At 37.4% G+C, this 18533-nt stretch overlaps 1 protein-coding gene across 4 annotated transcripts in view; it reads right to left on the minus strand.

Annotated features, from left to right (window-relative positions):
- LOC125708416 (inactive N-acetylated-alpha-linked acidic dipeptidase-like protein 2) overlaps nt 1-18533 on the minus strand; it is a 210567-nt gene that overhangs the window by 21479 nt on the left and 170555 nt on the right. For 3 of the 4 annotated variants that reach the window (XM_048975923.1, XM_048975924.1, XM_048975922.1), the window contains one exon: nt 14664-14756. The exons of the other annotated variant lie outside the window; for it this stretch is intronic. In XM_048975923.1, the coding sequence (XP_048831880.1) occupies nt 14664-14756 (93 nt within the window). The remainder of the gene's footprint in view (nt 1-14663; nt 14757-18533) is intronic. 4 annotated transcript variants of the gene reach the window in all.

The raw sequence follows: 18533 nt of genomic DNA on the forward strand, positions 1-18533 counted from the left end.
CAGATTCTTCATTAATTTGTACAACATCCATTTAATATAACATTTTTTTGAGGACGAAACAGGACATACATTTTTCATGAGACCAGGAAAGCAATGTATAAACCTGTGCTAATGTTTATGGCGATACTGGGTTACAATGTAACATGTTGACTTTGAAAAGTCCCAGATAAGCGGAAGAAAAAAAACACTGGATTTGTCTGGATTTCCTTCCATTGACTCGAGATGTTTACATTACTCACAAGCAGTCAGACCTGGAGAGCAATGAGACAGCCAATCTGAATGGTCAGATAACTAGTTTAAAACCAACAGAAGTTCACATGGCCTTATAACTGAAAAGCAGAATATGGTACATGGTGTAAAAAAAAATCTGAATTTTATCTGTATTTGTTACCCTATTATATATAATTGGCAGAAAATACAGACAATTACTCATGAAGTAATTAAAGGAAACCAGGATTACAAAAACAGAATGTATGACCTTGTTAATTACTAAACTTACCATACAGCAAATCATTGGTGCACAGTATTTATTTGTCTTAAATTGACCCGAAGACCACTTTACTACATGGACCATATATAATACTAATGAATACTGAAAAACAATTTCTGTTCAGTTCAGAGAATAAACTGAACAAAAATATCCATCAATTTTCTATGCCCGCTCATCCTATGCAAGATCACAGGAGTCTGTAATCTATCCTAGAAGGTACAGATGCAAAGCAGGGAGTATCCCAGGATGGGGCGCACCCGATCACATGTACATGTACACAATTCACACATGCGGGCAATTTGGCAACTCCAATTCATCTTACCATGTTTTTGGACTGTGGGGGAAATTCTGAGGAAACCCCAAAATGACATGGGGAGAACATGTAAACCCCACACACATAGAGCCAGGCCAGAGACTCGAACCCGGGTCCCACTGTGTTGCCATAAACAAAAAAAATAAATCAGAATTTCTCAAAATTTGACAGTAATATTTCTTCAAAAATTGTTTTTAAGATTGCCGAAAAACAACACCCCAGAAGACATTCCATTAATTAATGCCTTAATGACCATTGTTGCACATTTTTATGGATGCAGCATGTCTAAGAAGATTGACTCCTTGTCTTGAAGCCTGCTGCTCCACTCATTAAAATGCCAGATGGTGGTATATGTCAGAAGTTAAAAAAAACTAACAAAATAAAAAAGACAGATTGCTAGTGACACAAGCATGTTTTTTGAATGCTTACATGACACACTGAGCACTCAGACAAAGAGTTCCTTCTGCCCAGGCTGCAAAATGCAGACATGAAGTATTTCTAATGAGTTGTCAGTGACTCAAACTAAGCAGAAGTTGTCTTGGATTATTGAACAGATAGTAATTATTCATGGGACTGTATTGATGCTGGTTGATTTTTACGGCTGGATTTTCCCCTCAGTGTTTGACACATTCACAGTAGCTTCAATGGACATTGAACTGAACTGCAAACAATGTGCACACACTTCATTATTAGTTTTCCGCAGCTTAAATTCAGAACAGCCTGTCAAAAACCAGCAGGGGAATAAAATTACCTGAAAAAAATGTGGGATTGTGGTATAAAAATATGCATAGAGTGATTCATCAAGGTGACTTGAAAGTGCAGTCGATGTAATTGCATGGGATACGTGGGTAACCTTAGCACACATACAGAGCTGGTGACTGGAGTAGAAGCTGAAGTCGCTGTCGAACTTTAATGTATGGGAAATATATGAGTCCCTCAGAACTTCAAAGAACAGATGACTTTAACGCCATATGAAAGAGTTGGATCACATAAGTCACATATTGCTCGCATGGAAAATGAGTCCTTAGGAGGGGACATTGATGTCAGCAAATAATACAAACAGGTGGCAGGTTTTCTTTATGAACAGAACATAAACACACACACAAAAGTGGAGCTGTAACATTGCATATGTAATAACACCTCATTATACAATAACTTGACAAATTGTATCTAATTTTCGCTTCCATTTCAGTTATTATACTGTATAATGTGGCATAATATTACATTTTCATCATAAAAAAGTGCAACTCCCGCATTTTGTAACAACCAATGCAATATGTGATAATTTATTACAAAATGCAGAAAAATGTATTACTTATTGCATTCACAATGTCTATTTCTAAATACGAGAATTTTTTCGAGTTATTATATTTTCCATTTTGGTTGTGCATTAAATAATGCACCGTATTTTTACATTTACATCATAAAAAAGTGCAAATCCCATATTTTATAATAACCAGCACGGTATGTAACAATTTACGGTATAACAAAATGCAGGGAAATTTATTACGTACGTATTACGTACATTCATGGTGTCAATTACAGTACATAATGCAGCAGAGTATAACAATATGTGTGTGATATTACATAATGAAGTGAAAATTCAATATACTTTGTCAAGTTTTTACATGATGAGGTGTTATTGCATAATTCGTTGTTACAAGGGTCGGTTCAAAAATGAAAAGAAAACAGACATCCATGGTTATAAGTCTTAATAGATTATGAAAATAATTTAGTACAGAAAAAAGGTGGAATCTTTAGTGCACAATTGAGCACTAAAATTGAGCATAGCACTCAATTTTACACTCATTTTTTAAAGAGTTCTTAATAACCCATATGTTAATTCAACTGCTGGCAGCTGGATTCGTTTACATAATTATCTACAGTAAATCACCCCACTGTGCTGTCCAGTGTCATGGCACAAGCGCTTTTTCTGTCCTTTTACGTCCTCCTTTGGAAATCTATCTATCTATCTATCTATCTATCTATCTTGTAAAGGAAGGTACATAAAATCCATTTAATAGCCAATATATGTCATTGGAATACATGTTTAAATTATCATCAGGTAATGTATATATATATATATATATATATATATATATGTTGTATATATATAACATATATATATATATATATATATACATACATATATACATATATGTGTGTATATATATATATATATATATATATATATATATATATATATATATATATATATATATATATATATATTATACACACACAAGTATATTGTTGATGGTGCATGAGATTAAATAAATGGGGGGTTGAATTGTGTGATAAATTCATAATTTGTTTTCTGCTAATATATGATGAAGGTATTGAGACCAGAAGAGTGACACACCAAGAAAGATCAGGATATTAGACTGACAATCTTTCAGAACTAATATCTAATATCAGAAAAATTAAAAGCACCAATAGCTATAGCATCTGATTGTAGTATTTATATTTACTGAGAAGTACTGAAAAGACTAAGAAATGAAGGTCCAGGTATTGATTTGTATTTGTAGGTTTCTATTGTGGGCCTGGTTCTATTGTGCTTATCCAGTGTGCTACTGTATGAGGACACATCAGTGGGGGCAAAATGATGTTGCTTAATCAACATTATTAACAGCAAGGATCTGTGATTTTAGCCTTATATGGCCGTATATTCCCTAAAACAAAAACAAATACATCCACACTCCTTTAGTAGCTGCCAATCCTCTATGCATGACTGGGTTACCCTTTTTTTATATAATATCAGGCATGTCCCAAAATGTCGGAACAGCCTTGTCCGCAATCGTGATGGATGAGCTGATAGAGTTCTGCCAGAGCTCCTTTTTGACTAACTGATCTGCCAAGTCAACTGTATAAATACCATCAATAAACAGATAAGGTTCTCCTAACCAAATATGGGAAACGAGAATGTTTATAGACATGGTGAAAACACTAATTTCTGCATGTTGTATGAGTGTGTTGAATAAGTCACAAAAATAGACTCTTGTTATTATGATTTAGTAATATAGTAAAGCATCTCTTGCTCTCTCTCTCTCTCTCTCTCTCTCTCTCTCTCTCTCTCTCTATCTAGCTATCTATCTATCTATCTTTGTCTGCTAACTACAATTTTAATCTTTGAGGTATTTATACTATTGCACATAAATATATACAGTGATTACTGAATGAAATAGAAAAATACGCTGATATTCTGCAACATCATCTCTTTTTTTTCATAGATTCTTCCAGGACTGGATCATATTCATTGACAGGCAAGCTGTGAGTTTAAGCTCTGCTGCAAGCCTGAGAGATATATAGCTGGACAGGCCCAAATTTTCTGACAAATTAGACTCCTCCATTACAATGCACTTCAATGGGCCAGTGTCAGCTTTCATACACTGAGACGCCAGTTGTGTTGCCCAGGTGACAGAAGACCAAGTCTGAAGACTGTCATCAGAATTGAGAGTAAACCCTAGAGTGTCAGACAAAATTACTTCTTGACATCTCTTCATGTTATGTATTATAGTGCAATAAACCCCAACATTACGGCTATGGTGTGAATCGGACAACAATTCTCAAAGGAGAGAGTTACCTGTTTTGGCCTTTATAGGACAAGCAGCTGTTCAGTGGATTTTACTTATATCTGCAGGACTGAAAGCTATCTGCATGGGCGGCCTTGATTAACTTTCTGTGCCTCTTCATTTTGTAAACCCCAGACTAAGCACTTTTTCCATTGCATGCTGCCAGAACTGGCATATTTTCAAATTCTCAAGAAATAGTTTGAATTAAATGAGATGGTGTACTTTTTTAAGATATGATTCAGAGTTTCGGATAACATTTGAAAACATAAAAATTTGTAGAAATAATATATATATATATATATATATATATATATATATATATATATATATATGTGTGTGTGTGTGTGTGTGTGTGTGTGTGTGTGTGTGTGTGTGTGTGTGTGTGTGTGTGTGTGTGTGTGTGCGAGTGGGTATACCTATCCTTATGGGGACACAATGTCCCCATAACGTGATAAATATCCGTTTTTCCAGGAAAAATATCCAGGAAACCGGTCCCCATAAGGGAAAACTCTATTTTATAAAAATCAGTGACTGTTATGAAAAAAACAAAAATGCACAAAGTTTTGTATTTTGCTTAGTTACTTATGGTTATGATTAGGGCAGGGTGGGGGTTAAGTTTGTCATAGTTAGCGTTAGCATTTTTCCCATAGAAGTGAATGAGCGGACCCCATAAGGATAGGTATACCCTACGTGTGCGTGTGCATGTGTGTGTATGTATACTGTTGGGGAATCTGTTTTGTGAGAAGTCAGGTGACCATTTTTGTTAGCATGAGATCAATAAAGCATCTTATCTTCAACATCTGCTTACCCGCTCCCCTGAATGACTGCATACATGCAGGCAAATGACAGCAATCCATGCAAAAGCATTATCATTTATCTACACGACATATTTGAAATAAAAAATAGATTTTAAAATGATGTGTTTATAATAATACCGTCACTAAACATAATAAACTTCATAATGAGAGGTAAATGAAAACAGTAACTAAGAAAACAATTAGTGATAATTATAGTATAACCCCTTTCACTGTATATTTACCTTTCATGTGAGGTTGGTTACATCCGTTTCTGAATCCGCTTAGCAATAGGTTTTAAAGAGGCCATATTATGCTTATTTTCACTGCTCATATTTTTATTTTTGGGATCTATTAGAATAGATTTTCATACTTCAATGTTCCAAATACACATTGTGTTTCTCATACTGTGCATCTCTATTCGCCCTGTGTCTGAAATCTTTTAGAGCTTTAAGCCCCACCCTGGATGAGCCCTGTTTGTTCTGATTGGTTGGCCTGCCCTACATGTTCTGTCCCTGTCATGCAGTCTGCAGAGAAATCCTTGCAGGTAGGCAGCCAACCTACAATAAAGATTGTGATACGAAGTGACCTCACCATGTCACGGAAGTAAGGACTGGGATGCCAATGAGGAGTTACGGGCAGATTAGAAAAGAGTGCTTTCTGTGGTGACAATTACTCCCTTTCGTGTATACTTTGCTGACGGTTTACATGCACATAAAGCTATATAAAACACTAAAGGAAGGGGAAAAGCCAGAAGAGCATAAAAGGGTTCCTTTAAAATTTATGGAATATTAATGGTTACAGGTGCACAATGGTTGCACAATTGCATTTGAAAGTTTGTAAGTAGAGGAGCATCTGTATATGCAAGATGGAGCATCTGTATATGTATTTTGTGGTTTCATTATCATCACCAACATTCTGATTTTAATTTAATATCTTTATTACTCTGCAAAGAATTAAACTACAGGTTGTCTGTCTGGATCTTCGGTTGTCTCTAATTTTGCTTAACATAGTCAGTTTTACATACCAAACTTACTAATGCAGCTATTCATGATTAATTATGATACCGAATAGTCTACATATGTAACTTGATGCTGGTTCTAATTAATCATTATTGCCATATTGGCCTTCCCCGCCTCTCTCCACCTACTGTTCCTCAGAACTACATATTCGTGTCATACTGTATGCAGAAAAGCATTAGTTGCTGTCAGTTTCAGTGCATTAATTTGCATGTGACAATGTGAAGGTCATAAAAGAAGTTGGCGGCATGTCTAATCTAGTTACACCACCTTTACCGTGCTCATTATTCCCTCTGCTTGCGTGAGCACTTGTACTGTACCATAAGGATGCACCACATACTGTATTCAGGTGAAGAACAAGGTTAATACCTTACAGAGTTAATACATTACAAAGCAAATTTTTCAATTGTACTGCATTAGTTTAAAAAGTTTAAGCACACCGTACGGTCCAACATGAGCAACAATGTACTACTACTTTTAGCTGTGAAGATAAGAAGAAGCTATGTTAAACCACATACAGTAGTGAATTAAACTAATACTGAATCAATTATAATCCTCAAAATAAATATTAAGTCTAACACTGCAGAGGCATCATGAAAAAACATATCTTGTTTATATGGACTGAAACTTGAAAACCACAGTAATTAGATCAATATAACCTGATAATCATGAAGAAAAGAGGCATTATATTCTCTCTCTATCTAGGCACACTGATCCTAAAGACCATTAGAAATCTGCTTGAGTAGAATAGGAAGGTGATGATTGAAATGACTCCAGTGTAAACCTTCACACCAGATTAGTCCCCACGTCACCTGGATCATTATGTTAGCACTGTCACTCCTGGCCTCCAGCCTTTTTTTCCCCATGCCAACCATTTAGCCTGTCCAAACACAATATAGCAGCTTTGCTTTCAGCTGGCTATTTTTATTTCCTTCCGACACGTTACAAAGGTTGCCTTGAGTTCCCCTGACAGCCCTTCTCCTCGGTGACATCCATCCTGCTTCACCTCAGCAAGAACTTCCCGAAAATGAGGCTCTTCATCCAATGCAGCTTCATTTAAAAACATCACCCTGCTCGACAACTGGCCCTCTGTCCTCCATTCCTAATGTGGCCCCCCCTCCTGTCTTTCGCCTTTCCTCCTCACTTCGTCACACAAAGGTTAATGGGTTTTTCCACACGCAGTGGCTCAATTGATCAATGTATCTGTCCTGTTCTATCCCAGAGATGTAACTTCTAAAACTTACAGTAATGTGAACAACCAAGTCATCTATATTTATTTTTTTTTTTCTGGACTGTTCTAAATGCATATTCAGATGAATGTATGATCACAAATAACATAATAAAAGGTTTGTCAGACACAAAGATATAGAGAACTGTTATGACAATCTGACCCAAGCGGTTATACCTCTTGTGACATATAGGTATGAGAAATGTCACATGGTATTCAAATTTTGTTTCTATCACACTGTCACTTGGTGCAACTATTGCGTTTGATACTGTAACACTGTAACTTTTCTACAATCTTCACAACTACCCTGTTGAATGATCATCTTCAGTCAACCTTCCCATTTGTTGTTTGAAAAAACTGTATATCAGTTTTATCTGGAAGATGTGTTAATTGATATGGTGACTGTTAGGGACCGTGGTAAATTACACCAAGCTGTCTGCCAGCCAAAATTTTCAATCAAAACGCAAACAAAGCAGAAGAAGAATTAACTGTTACACTCTGGGTGATTGGAATTTGCTGATCAGTGGTCATTGTTGGTACACCATAGCACACAACAATGAAATGTGTCCTCTGTATTTAACCCATATGTGAAAATGTGACATAGCAGGGAGGGCAGCTAATTCAGCGCCCGGGGAGCAGTGCTTGGGGGCGGTACCTTGCTCAGGGTACCTCGGTGGTGCCTTGCTGGAAGGGGATTCGAACCTGCGGTTTTTCAATTACAAGTGCGCTTCCTTACCCATTAAGACACCACTGCCCACCCATGCATATCATTGATACACATTCACACATCCTTCATCCGTGATGAAGAATGTGTGAATGTGTATCAATGATATGCATGGGTGGGCAGTGGTGTCTTAATGGGTAAGGACAATCACGGTTTGGTGCCTATAAACAAACCCACCATGCACCGGGAATGGAGCATGTATGCGCAGTGCTGGCTGTTTCGTTCATCCAGCTGTGGGCAGACCTGCACTTGAGAAACGAGCAAGTAAAAACGGGACAGAAACAGACACCCCTCAGCTCTCTCTTCCCGGGAAGACTTACACAATAGGCATCCCTGGGGGAATGTCACTGTGCAGTGGGCCCAGATAATGAGAGGGACTTGCATGAGTTTGCTGGGGACCATTATTTAGCAAGTGCGATGGCTTTCGCAACCAATGAAATTCATTTGCCACCACTCGCACTTTGCAGCAGGAGGAAAAAAAATTTAAAAGAAATTGAATAAACTTAAACTGCCCAATAACTGTGAAAAATAATTGCGAAAAATAATAACCGCTGTGCATTTAAAACATTCTGCTTTTTTCCCCACCATGAATAATGAGCTCACTATGGTTTCTCCTGAAATGGTAGCAATAATAAAATAGTCCTGCTGAAATGTGCCCGGTTTCATTTTAGCAAATATGTTCATGCTGTGGTCTTGTTAAGTCTGCATAGTCGTCCAGCTGCTCTTCCAGAGACTTGTTTAACACGAAGATGCACAGTTGAGCAATATCTCTAGTGATTACTCCTGAAGCTAGAACTATGCGTATTCTTTTCCAATTAAATATTGAGCGTTTCACTGAAAGTTTCAGTAATACACAAAACAATTTTAAATATTCATCCATCCATTTTCCCAAACCGCTTGTCCTTCTGGGTCACGGGGCGTCTGGAGCCTATCCCAGAAGCTACGGGCACGAGGTGGGGAATAAAACTGGATGGGGGGGCAGCCCATCGCAGGGCACACGCACACCTACTGTATGGGCAATTTAGCAACTCCAATTAGCCTCAGCATGTTTTTGGACTGTGGGGGGAAACCGGAGTACCCGGAGGAAACCCCACGACGACATGGGGAGAACATGCAAACTCCACACACATGTGACCCAGGCGGAGACTCGAACCCGGGTCCCAGAGGTGTGTGGCAACAGTGCTAACCACTGCACCACCATGCCGCCCCAATTCTAAATAGCATGCATAAGAAATTATTAGAACAAGTCAAGGCTATGTCATGTGCTACAACCTGATTAAATAGAACAAATTACATAACCTATGCTGTGTATTAAGTAGTTATCTCAATTTTAAACTGAAATAAGACGGGTTAGATAAAGAAGGGCAGAAATAAAAATGATTTCCTGTTTTAAGATAAGTATACAATTGGCAACTTTCATATTCCGATTTGTATAATTCATATTCAAAGGGAACTATGAATGATTTGCACAGTTTTAGTTTAGGATCAAGCTGTAATCTTTTTTAAAATGAAATACACTTCTAACATGGGATTGTACTGATACATTAATAGATTGCGTGGGGAGTGAACTGAAATTACGCTGCCTTTTAGGAGACTGAACTAATCTGTTGATAATGTGGCTCTGTGGGTTGCACTGTTGCCTCACACATCAAACGTTCGAATCCCACCTCCGGTTTATATTAATGGGATTCATCCCACAGTCCCACAAAGGCATGTAATTAGGCTAATTGGCATTGGTAAATGGCCCAGAGTGTGCATGTCCTGTGAAGGACTGGCATCCCGTCTAGGATATAACCCAATCTAGTGCTCCGTGTCCCTGACCAAGACAAGACATAAAACGATGGATGGACGGATAATACTATTTTAAGATTTCATGCTTATAAAACCAGTAGGGGTCAATATTCTGCCCACATCTGTCAAAAACACAGCAGGACACTCATATATCACGATATCTAGTCCACAGCTGAATTGCTACAACTTGTATGGTTTACATTTTCATCCATTATCTATACCTGCTTGTCCTATTGAGGGTTGTGGGGCGTGGGGGGGTCTCTCTCTCAGGGTAGACTCTTACACCATTCACTGACACATGCAAACATGGGCAGAACATGCAAACGCTACATAGAGATTTGAAGCCTGGTCTCCAGAGGTGTGAAGCGACTGTGCTACCCACTGCACCAACATGGTGCCTCGAACCACTACACTTCCACAGAGAAAAATAGGAATATAATACATGTTAAATGAAAACTGTATTTCTCAATTCTCATTTCATAATTAGCTCAATAAAAAAAGTTTGGCAATAAGCTGAATAAATCTATAAATACAACATATACAATGTGGTCCACAATAACCTATGTATTATAAATAAGTATGTATTCTAAATAACTGGATATACTGTGTAATCGGTGGAGGCAAAGTCTTTTCGAAGAAACATATTCTGTTAGGCAGATTATTCCCTGCACTAGACATCAGCTGAAGAAGGAGATACATGCAGGTAAATGATAAGGTCAGTTTAGAGCTAAATCATCTGACCATTATACATTTGCACTATGGTGGGAAAGAAATATACAGTATATATGGAAAGGGCCTCCTAACTATATCCACTCACATCTGCTACGTCACAGAAGATTCTGTGGAGAAGCAAAGCTCACATTTTATTACAGTGATACATCCCTGTCCAGATGTACTTTATTTAAATAAATTATATTTTAAAACTCAGGTTTTATATGGAAATATGGGGTAACACTTTACTTGAACCTGTCATCTACAGTGCATTATAGATATACCTTCATAATTCATTTATAATGGTCAGTATAAGAATTAATAAAGCATTACATCTTCTATTGACAAGTTATTAATATTATAGTGTTAATTAAAATGATTCATGAATCCCAGTGAAGCTCTCATCTGCATGTATTGTACTATAGATACAATCATAATGCATAATAATGGTCGGGATAAGAGTTAAGGATGCTTTGCACTGCATTACTGCAAATATTTACAGTGCATTATAGAAGAGAGCTTCATGAAACATTCATAATGTATAATAAACATGGCTATAATGTTTTATGCCTTTTAAAATAAATATTTATAGCCATGTTTATAATGCTTTATGAATGTTTTATAATGTTTTATGAATGTGGTCATAGACTCTTACAGACATGGCATTCATGGAAATTGTTACCAAACAGGGTTTTACTAATGAATGTACTAAATGATGTAACTGATATTCTTTTAAGATCCATTCCAATGTACTGGATAAATGAATAATTCCTAAAGGAGTTAAAGCAAATAATGACCATGTGATTTGTTTTTTAGGGCGCGATCTGGCAGAGTTTGTTATCACTTCTCATTCCTTCTGAATCCTTTTGGACCGAGAAGCTGTCCATCCTGTTTTGAGAAATCCCAGGGGATCGAGGTAGCTCGAAAAGACTCCCCGCTTCAAAGTGTCTCAGACAGTATTGTGACTGCTACAGTTGTGTGTGTGTGTGTCTATGGGTGTGTAAGGTGTGTGTATGTGTGTTTGTCTTTGACAGAAGGGCACAGAGTTATTTGAAAGAGAACTTTCTATTTTTCCCTTGTTTTTGAGTATAGTGATTTGTTGTTGCTGTGACATCATTTGCAACTTAATGAAATGTCTTTCCAAAAAAGTGACTGTGATTTGCTGTTCCGACAAGTTATTTTATCTTTACAAAAATAACACAAAACTACCAAACTTGTGTCGAATTTATGTACTTATAAAAATGTGATGACTCTTAATGATGGGGCAGATTCTGTTTCTGTACAAGTCCGTTGAATGTATTCATTAAAACACACTATTTGAAAAGAAATTAATAATTATAATTAATTTAGAAATGTATTTACAAAAATCTCTCAGTATGATAAAGCTCTATAAAGTGCATATGCATCATTTTACTTTTAATTAATTTACTGATTTAGTCACTCTTATAAGGTAACTTCAGAAATATTAAAAATACCATTGCACAGTTATAAAGATGGTTTTTAATTAGTTATTAATAATTAATATGAAAAAATAACCTAGTTTTCCCTAAATTTTCTGTGTCCTATTTATGATTTATGTCTTTTAACTCAAATAATTAAGGTCTATTAAATTCAGCCTAGAAACATACAAAATGCTTAAATATATTTTTTCTTTTGAAAATTCTATTTCTTCTACTTGCATGACTATAGGTTCCTTGACAGAAAATCCTTCCTTCTCAGCTATGAAAGCCGCCGTCCTAAAGACAAAGAGCAGGTAGCATGAGAAATGAGCTGCCCAGCCTGAGCCTTCAGCCCCAGCAATCAGTCCGGGGGAGAGACGGAAGGAGGGGCCGCTGGCCTTTAATTAAGTGGCACGTGAGCAGTACCCCCTGGCTCACGTTCGTATGGTCGAATCTCCTGATGGGTGACTTTGGCCTAGAGGGATGGCGGTGTTTGGGAGGGAGGACTGAGGTCGCTGCTGACCAATAGGATTTTCCCTAGAGCCTGACACCAGCAACCAGCTGGCAAATTAGAATTCAGAGAGAATCCGCAGAAGAAGGCTGTCAGTGTCCTCCCAGCTGTGTCGAAGGGAAAATCACTTTCCTCTGTAAGGGAGGGGGTGGAGGTGGATGAGCGTCTGCTTTAGCATTAAAGTAACGCAACAACAACGTGAATGATGCAGGGAAGCTCAAGCAAGGTCTGGATTTTATAGCGGGAAAGGTTCCTTCTTTTAAATTAAATATATACTGACTATCTTAAGTCCCTGAGAAAAACATGATGACTGATTCTAAAATCTTTTTATATTTTGCAGTGTTTCAGTTCTTCTCAGATGAAAAGATCGTACAGAGTTGAACTAGGTACACTGTACTCCCCCTCTGTCTTGGTGCCAATATCACACATCTGGTACTCATCTGCCTAATGAGAGCTACAAGGACGACAGGGCTCGCACTGTTGCCTGCGGGGCAGACACAGAAGCAGAGCTCACAGAAGGTTTAAAACGCAGTCTGATGATTTAAGTCACCAACTTTCAAATTCTGCTGCATAACCTAAAGTAGCATTTCTGCTAATCTACTTTTGTTTTGCACTCATACTTACATCACTTACACTCCCCCAGCCATTTACGTATAATACAGTAATTTCTTGTGCCAATCATACAGATATATTTGTTTGGACAATGCATATTAAAAACCTTTTATTGTTCACCTTGTATTTCACATTCCACTAGCAGTTCAGGGAAAAATCTAGGCACAGACACCATCTATGTCATCTAGGGATCTTTCAGAAGCAGCAAAGAAAGGAACAGGCAGAGAGAATATATCAGAAATGGGTTACAATGAAGTGAGAGTGACCATATTTGGAGAAAACTGACCGGGACTTTGAGACTGCTGGGATGAGTCAGGTGACGATGACTGCTACATTGGATTCTACTCATTCCCCATTTCTTTGACCAATATAAATGCTTTTTCATCTCTGTCACCCCAGTAAACCTGTACTGACCCCAACACCTTCCCGTCTCCAACTCTTATTCCCCAGCAAACATTCCCGGATTTTTTTTTCCTCTTTTCTGTTTTTTTCTCACCGTGTTTCCCCACCATATCGATGTCTTAACTGTCCTGCCCCAGTGCCAATAAAAGAGAAAACCGACATGTCTATTCCACAGTCATGGGAGTTTGTTTGCCGTTCTGATACGAGGCTTTTTCCACAAAGGTGAACATACCTGTTAAACATACCTGTGAAAATGAGATTCTAGAAATCTTAGGAATCTATTTAACAAAAACAAGAAAACTTTCCACAAGAGGCTAAGAAAAACTTTTTGGGAAATGCCTGAAGGGTAGCAGAATGAAAACAACTGATTCCTGAAACAATTGAAAACTGTTAAACTGATTTTAACAGTAGCCTTCCATCAACTTCGCTGCTTGGACCCCTACAATGCCTCAAAGCTCAAACCTCTTACTTTCTCCATAACATATGTGTCTAATGTGGTCACCTACTTAAGTAGGCAATAACTACAGACCGTTGATTTCCAACATTTTTTACGGTGGGTACTATTTTGGCAAAGTAAATCTTCTGGTAAGCTAATGGATTTGCCAGTTGTGACTTTGTATATTTGGACCATCTGGGGGGGGGGGGGGTGGGTTGAATGACATTGTGTTGTGAATGACTGCAAATGTCTTACACCACTGCTAGTAGGTATAAACGATGATAAATGTGACTACATATGCAAGAGTGAATTATATATGAAATTAAGTTTAAGAATCTTATAGAATTTACTTTAATAATGCACTGTAGAATGGAAGTTATAGAGTGTGTGACAAACTAATCATAATACTATTAAATGAGTTTACTGATGCAAGACCATTACAGATCATTTCACTTTTCGGAAATAAACACTGACAAATTAACAAGCATCTGTCGAGGTCTTGACACATTTCTTGCCAGATCCTCTTGTAATTAGTAAAAACAAACAGTTAATGGGTGGATTATGGCTGAGCCCATGTAAATATACTGAGTGATCTGGACTGTGAGAAAGTAATTACTTTACCTTAGCAACTGTCTCATATAAGCTGGAGGAGGGATCTAAGAGTTCGGCTGATGAATCATCAGGAAAAAGGGCCTCGTGGAGGAAGCTTGTTTTCTGTGACAAACAGAAGAAGAACAGAATAAATCCTTGAGACGCAGAGATTGATTTCCCTCCTAGAGCATTATTGGATTGGCTTTAAAGATTCACAAGAGCTTTAGCCTGTTTAAAAGAGACTTGTTGACAATCCTTGTCTATTCACTCTTCTTTGTGAATGATGAAGGATGCTGAGAATAGAGGAGGGCCCTTTCATTACAAAATCTTATTTTTTTCTGTTATCTAGATTGTGCAATAATTATTTTGTTATTTTAGTCCTTATAAGTCTTAGGTCCCTCTATCTCTGCAAAGGATAAGCAGGTAGAAGTTGGAATGATTGATGAATAAGTCTGAACATGTTTGGTATCGCATCTTGGGTGTACCCCTGCCTTGTATCTAAGATAGGATCTAGAGCCCCTGGCGATCCTGTCTGGTATAAGCAGCTGGAAAATGGCAAGATGGATGAATTGATATTAATAATTGGGTGGCTTCAAAACTGACATGCACAGGAAGCCCCCAGGTTACCAAAGAGATCTGTGCCCTAAGCCTGTCTTTTAGTCAAATTTGTATGAAAGTTTGTACATCAACAATACCTTACATAATAATAATAAAATGATAAAATAGTAATAATAATAATAATAATAATAGTAGTAATAATAAGTGCTATCATTCAATCTTCAACACATATCCTCCAAACCTGCTGAAGACATCCAGTACTCAACCAACAGTCATCCGTTCAAACCTCCTTCATCCCTTCATTCCACCCTTCTATTTTCTATTTTTTTATTGGGAAAATTTTCAGGGAAAAATGGATGAAAAAGAGGGATACTGGTACAAAAAGTAAAAAGAAAAATATAAGCACTGTTCTCCTTAAAGGTGAGAGGTGGAACAGAGTTTTGAGGTGAAAAACTGTAAGAGGATACAAGTGCCAAAATCTGAATTTAAGAAAAAAAATCAGATAATAATATTCAATATGTGAGAGAACACAGTGCTTACCATGCATGTAACTGTACTGTTCCTGCAGCCAATGAACTGCTGCAGCTACTGTATGCAATGTTTTCATGAGCGTCACAATGTAGCGAGTGTGTACGCTATTACAAACTATTGTACTTAACCCAAATTGTTAATATAAAAGGCGTTGTTACAGTCCATTTGTGAGTAAGTTGTCTGTAAGTCAGATGTTCTTTACCCAGCAACTGCCTATAATACAAAATCCACTGCAATTACCTTGGTCAAGATAAGATTTCACCCCTTATATTTTATTTTCTTTCAAAACACTATCTGGCACATACATTGAATTGTCTTTTCACTGGGGCCATTGCGCATAACATTTTAAGATGTATGATGGTGCCTATCCAGATTAAATTTCCCTCTGCAGTTAATTTGCAAGTTACAGTTTATTTGCAGTGCAGTTATTAACTGTAGCACTTCACCAGCTACCAAGCCCATCACTGTGTGAAGTGAACACTGGGTCAGCCTACCAGCATTTCCAGGAACCTTGAAGAGCTTAGGTAGCGCAATTCCTGAAGTCACAAAATTCTCCAAATCATATAAATACCTCCAGCCAGATCACATTATTAACCTCTGAGGTCCCTTCACACATTCCCATCACTGAAATTTAAAAGTAAGAACGAATTAACAGTGATGGGGAAGAGGGCTGAGGGGGATTTCACAAGCCTTTCAATATTACTCCCAGAGGTACAAGAGAAAACCGAGTGAATCACTGCAACCCTATATCATCATGTAGACAAAGGGGAAGCAGCGTTTTATTTATAAAGAACGGAACTGTTTGCTGAAAGATAAGAGCTCAAAAGTCTCCTACTGTGCAACAAAACGAAAAACACAAGACCGCCTTCCCTAGGAAACCTACAATTTATCAGTGTGCAGCAAGGGGCAATTTAATTAAAGTTGGATAGGGCACAAGGCTAATAATTAAAAATACAGCTCTTACGAAGAATTATTGTAGAAATTACACATATTATAGGATAGCAGCACATGGTCCATTTGCTTTGATAAATTTTCCTTGGAAGTTTTTTTTACTGCAAAGTAAAACATGGGTGATTAAAAAAAAAAAAAAGATACTTATTGGTATTTAGCTCATAATTCCAGGCACTGACATTAATTAGACAGAAGTTTCAGGTACAGTGCACAGTAAAGAAGTTTATCTCCAACTTGTAGTTTGGCTGCACCTTACAAAGACAGAGAGAAAAGAGAAGCAGAACATTATACGTGGGAAAAACTTTAAATGCTATCAGATTCTACAAGGTTCTATGATTTTATGGGAAGAAGCTACCAGAATCTTGACAAGAAACATCAAATATACAGAGAATCTTCCCTGGGTAATGGATCGTAGACTCTCACTGTTATACTGGGGACCAACACTGAATGGTAGAAATGTGCAGGAAGAATCTGTGTGCAGTTCGTAATGGTTGTTGTTATATTTACTTTACTACTGCAGACCAAATATACATACTGGAGACAGGCCACCACATACACAATTGCATTTCCAGTACTTTTCTAGCAATTTTAGCTACCACTGAGAATATACCCTAATGTCCATCTGGGAAGATGGCGAGCTTCTGTCACAGGGTCAACCTGATGCCAGGCCAAGCATTATCCCAGAAGCAGCACGCCGATAAATATAAATGCAGAGGAACTGATTACAACTGACTTCAAATCCCCCAAACAGAGCTGGAAAGACCACACTCAAAATGAATACTTGCTTGCAGAGTGTAAGAGAGTAATCACTGTCTTTCAGCCATTGAGGCAGGAACATACACTGTTTATGTAAGCATGAAAATTATACTTTGAATGAAGTAATCAACATTAAGCTGTAGATCAGGCCCTCTTCAAAAGTGGTTTTGAAGCAAAACACACACTGAAGTGAGTGCTTTGAGCAGCTTAATGCAATATCATCGTGCACCAGCACAGCTAATGGGCTACTCTTGGCAACAGGGACATAAATATTCACTCACAATGAGAAGCGATAATCACTAAAGCACTAGAGCACTGCAATGAAAAAGGAAAGGGGATCAGCTGTTGTTTAATGCATCTAACGCTAATTTTATCAACTGGGGATTCTGAAGAAAGAGTTGACGGTATGTGTTCCAGTGACATTAGAATTTCATAATAGAGAGAAAATGAGGCAAACAAAGATTAGCGGTACATAGCAATGAATACACCTTTTTTTGACTGATACTTTTGTCCACTATCAGGATAACTGTGATGTCACTAGATATTATAATACTAAGCGCATGAGGTTACAATTAAGAAAAATAATTATGAAGCTATCAGTGATGATGTGGCATATGCAGTCACACTAGAACTGAATTAAACTCAACCAAACAAGGGTAAAACTTTATAAAATCAATATGCAATGTAAATAAAGAATGATTAAACACAGCTGTTGTGGCACATAGTTTCATAAAAACTAAAGCAAGGTCACCCCAAAATAATAAAATTCCTTACAATGTAATGTAATGTATCTTTATTAAAAGACCATTATACAACAATTAGTTCCAAAACAAGAAATCTGACTGGGCAAGAGGCATTCTATGAGTATCACTCCACATTACATACACCTCATTTCCACCAACACAGAGCCGGTGCTGGGCTGATTCTTACTTGGTGCCTTTGAGAACCTCCCCATGTTTCCACTGCTTCCAAAAATGAACATAGTAAAGGTTCATATGTATTCCTCCATTTTGTTGGATTAATTTTGATCTGTTTTGGATTTTAAGTTTTTATAAGTTCTTTTCACCGAAAGACTCATTGTGCTTTGTCTATATTGCCTGTATC

Source organism: Brienomyrus brachyistius, chromosome 15 (genome assembly GCF_023856365.1).
Source record: "Brienomyrus brachyistius isolate T26 chromosome 15, BBRACH_0.4, whole genome shotgun sequence".
Lineage (NCBI taxonomy): Eukaryota > Metazoa > Chordata > Actinopteri > Osteoglossiformes > Mormyridae > Brienomyrus > Brienomyrus brachyistius.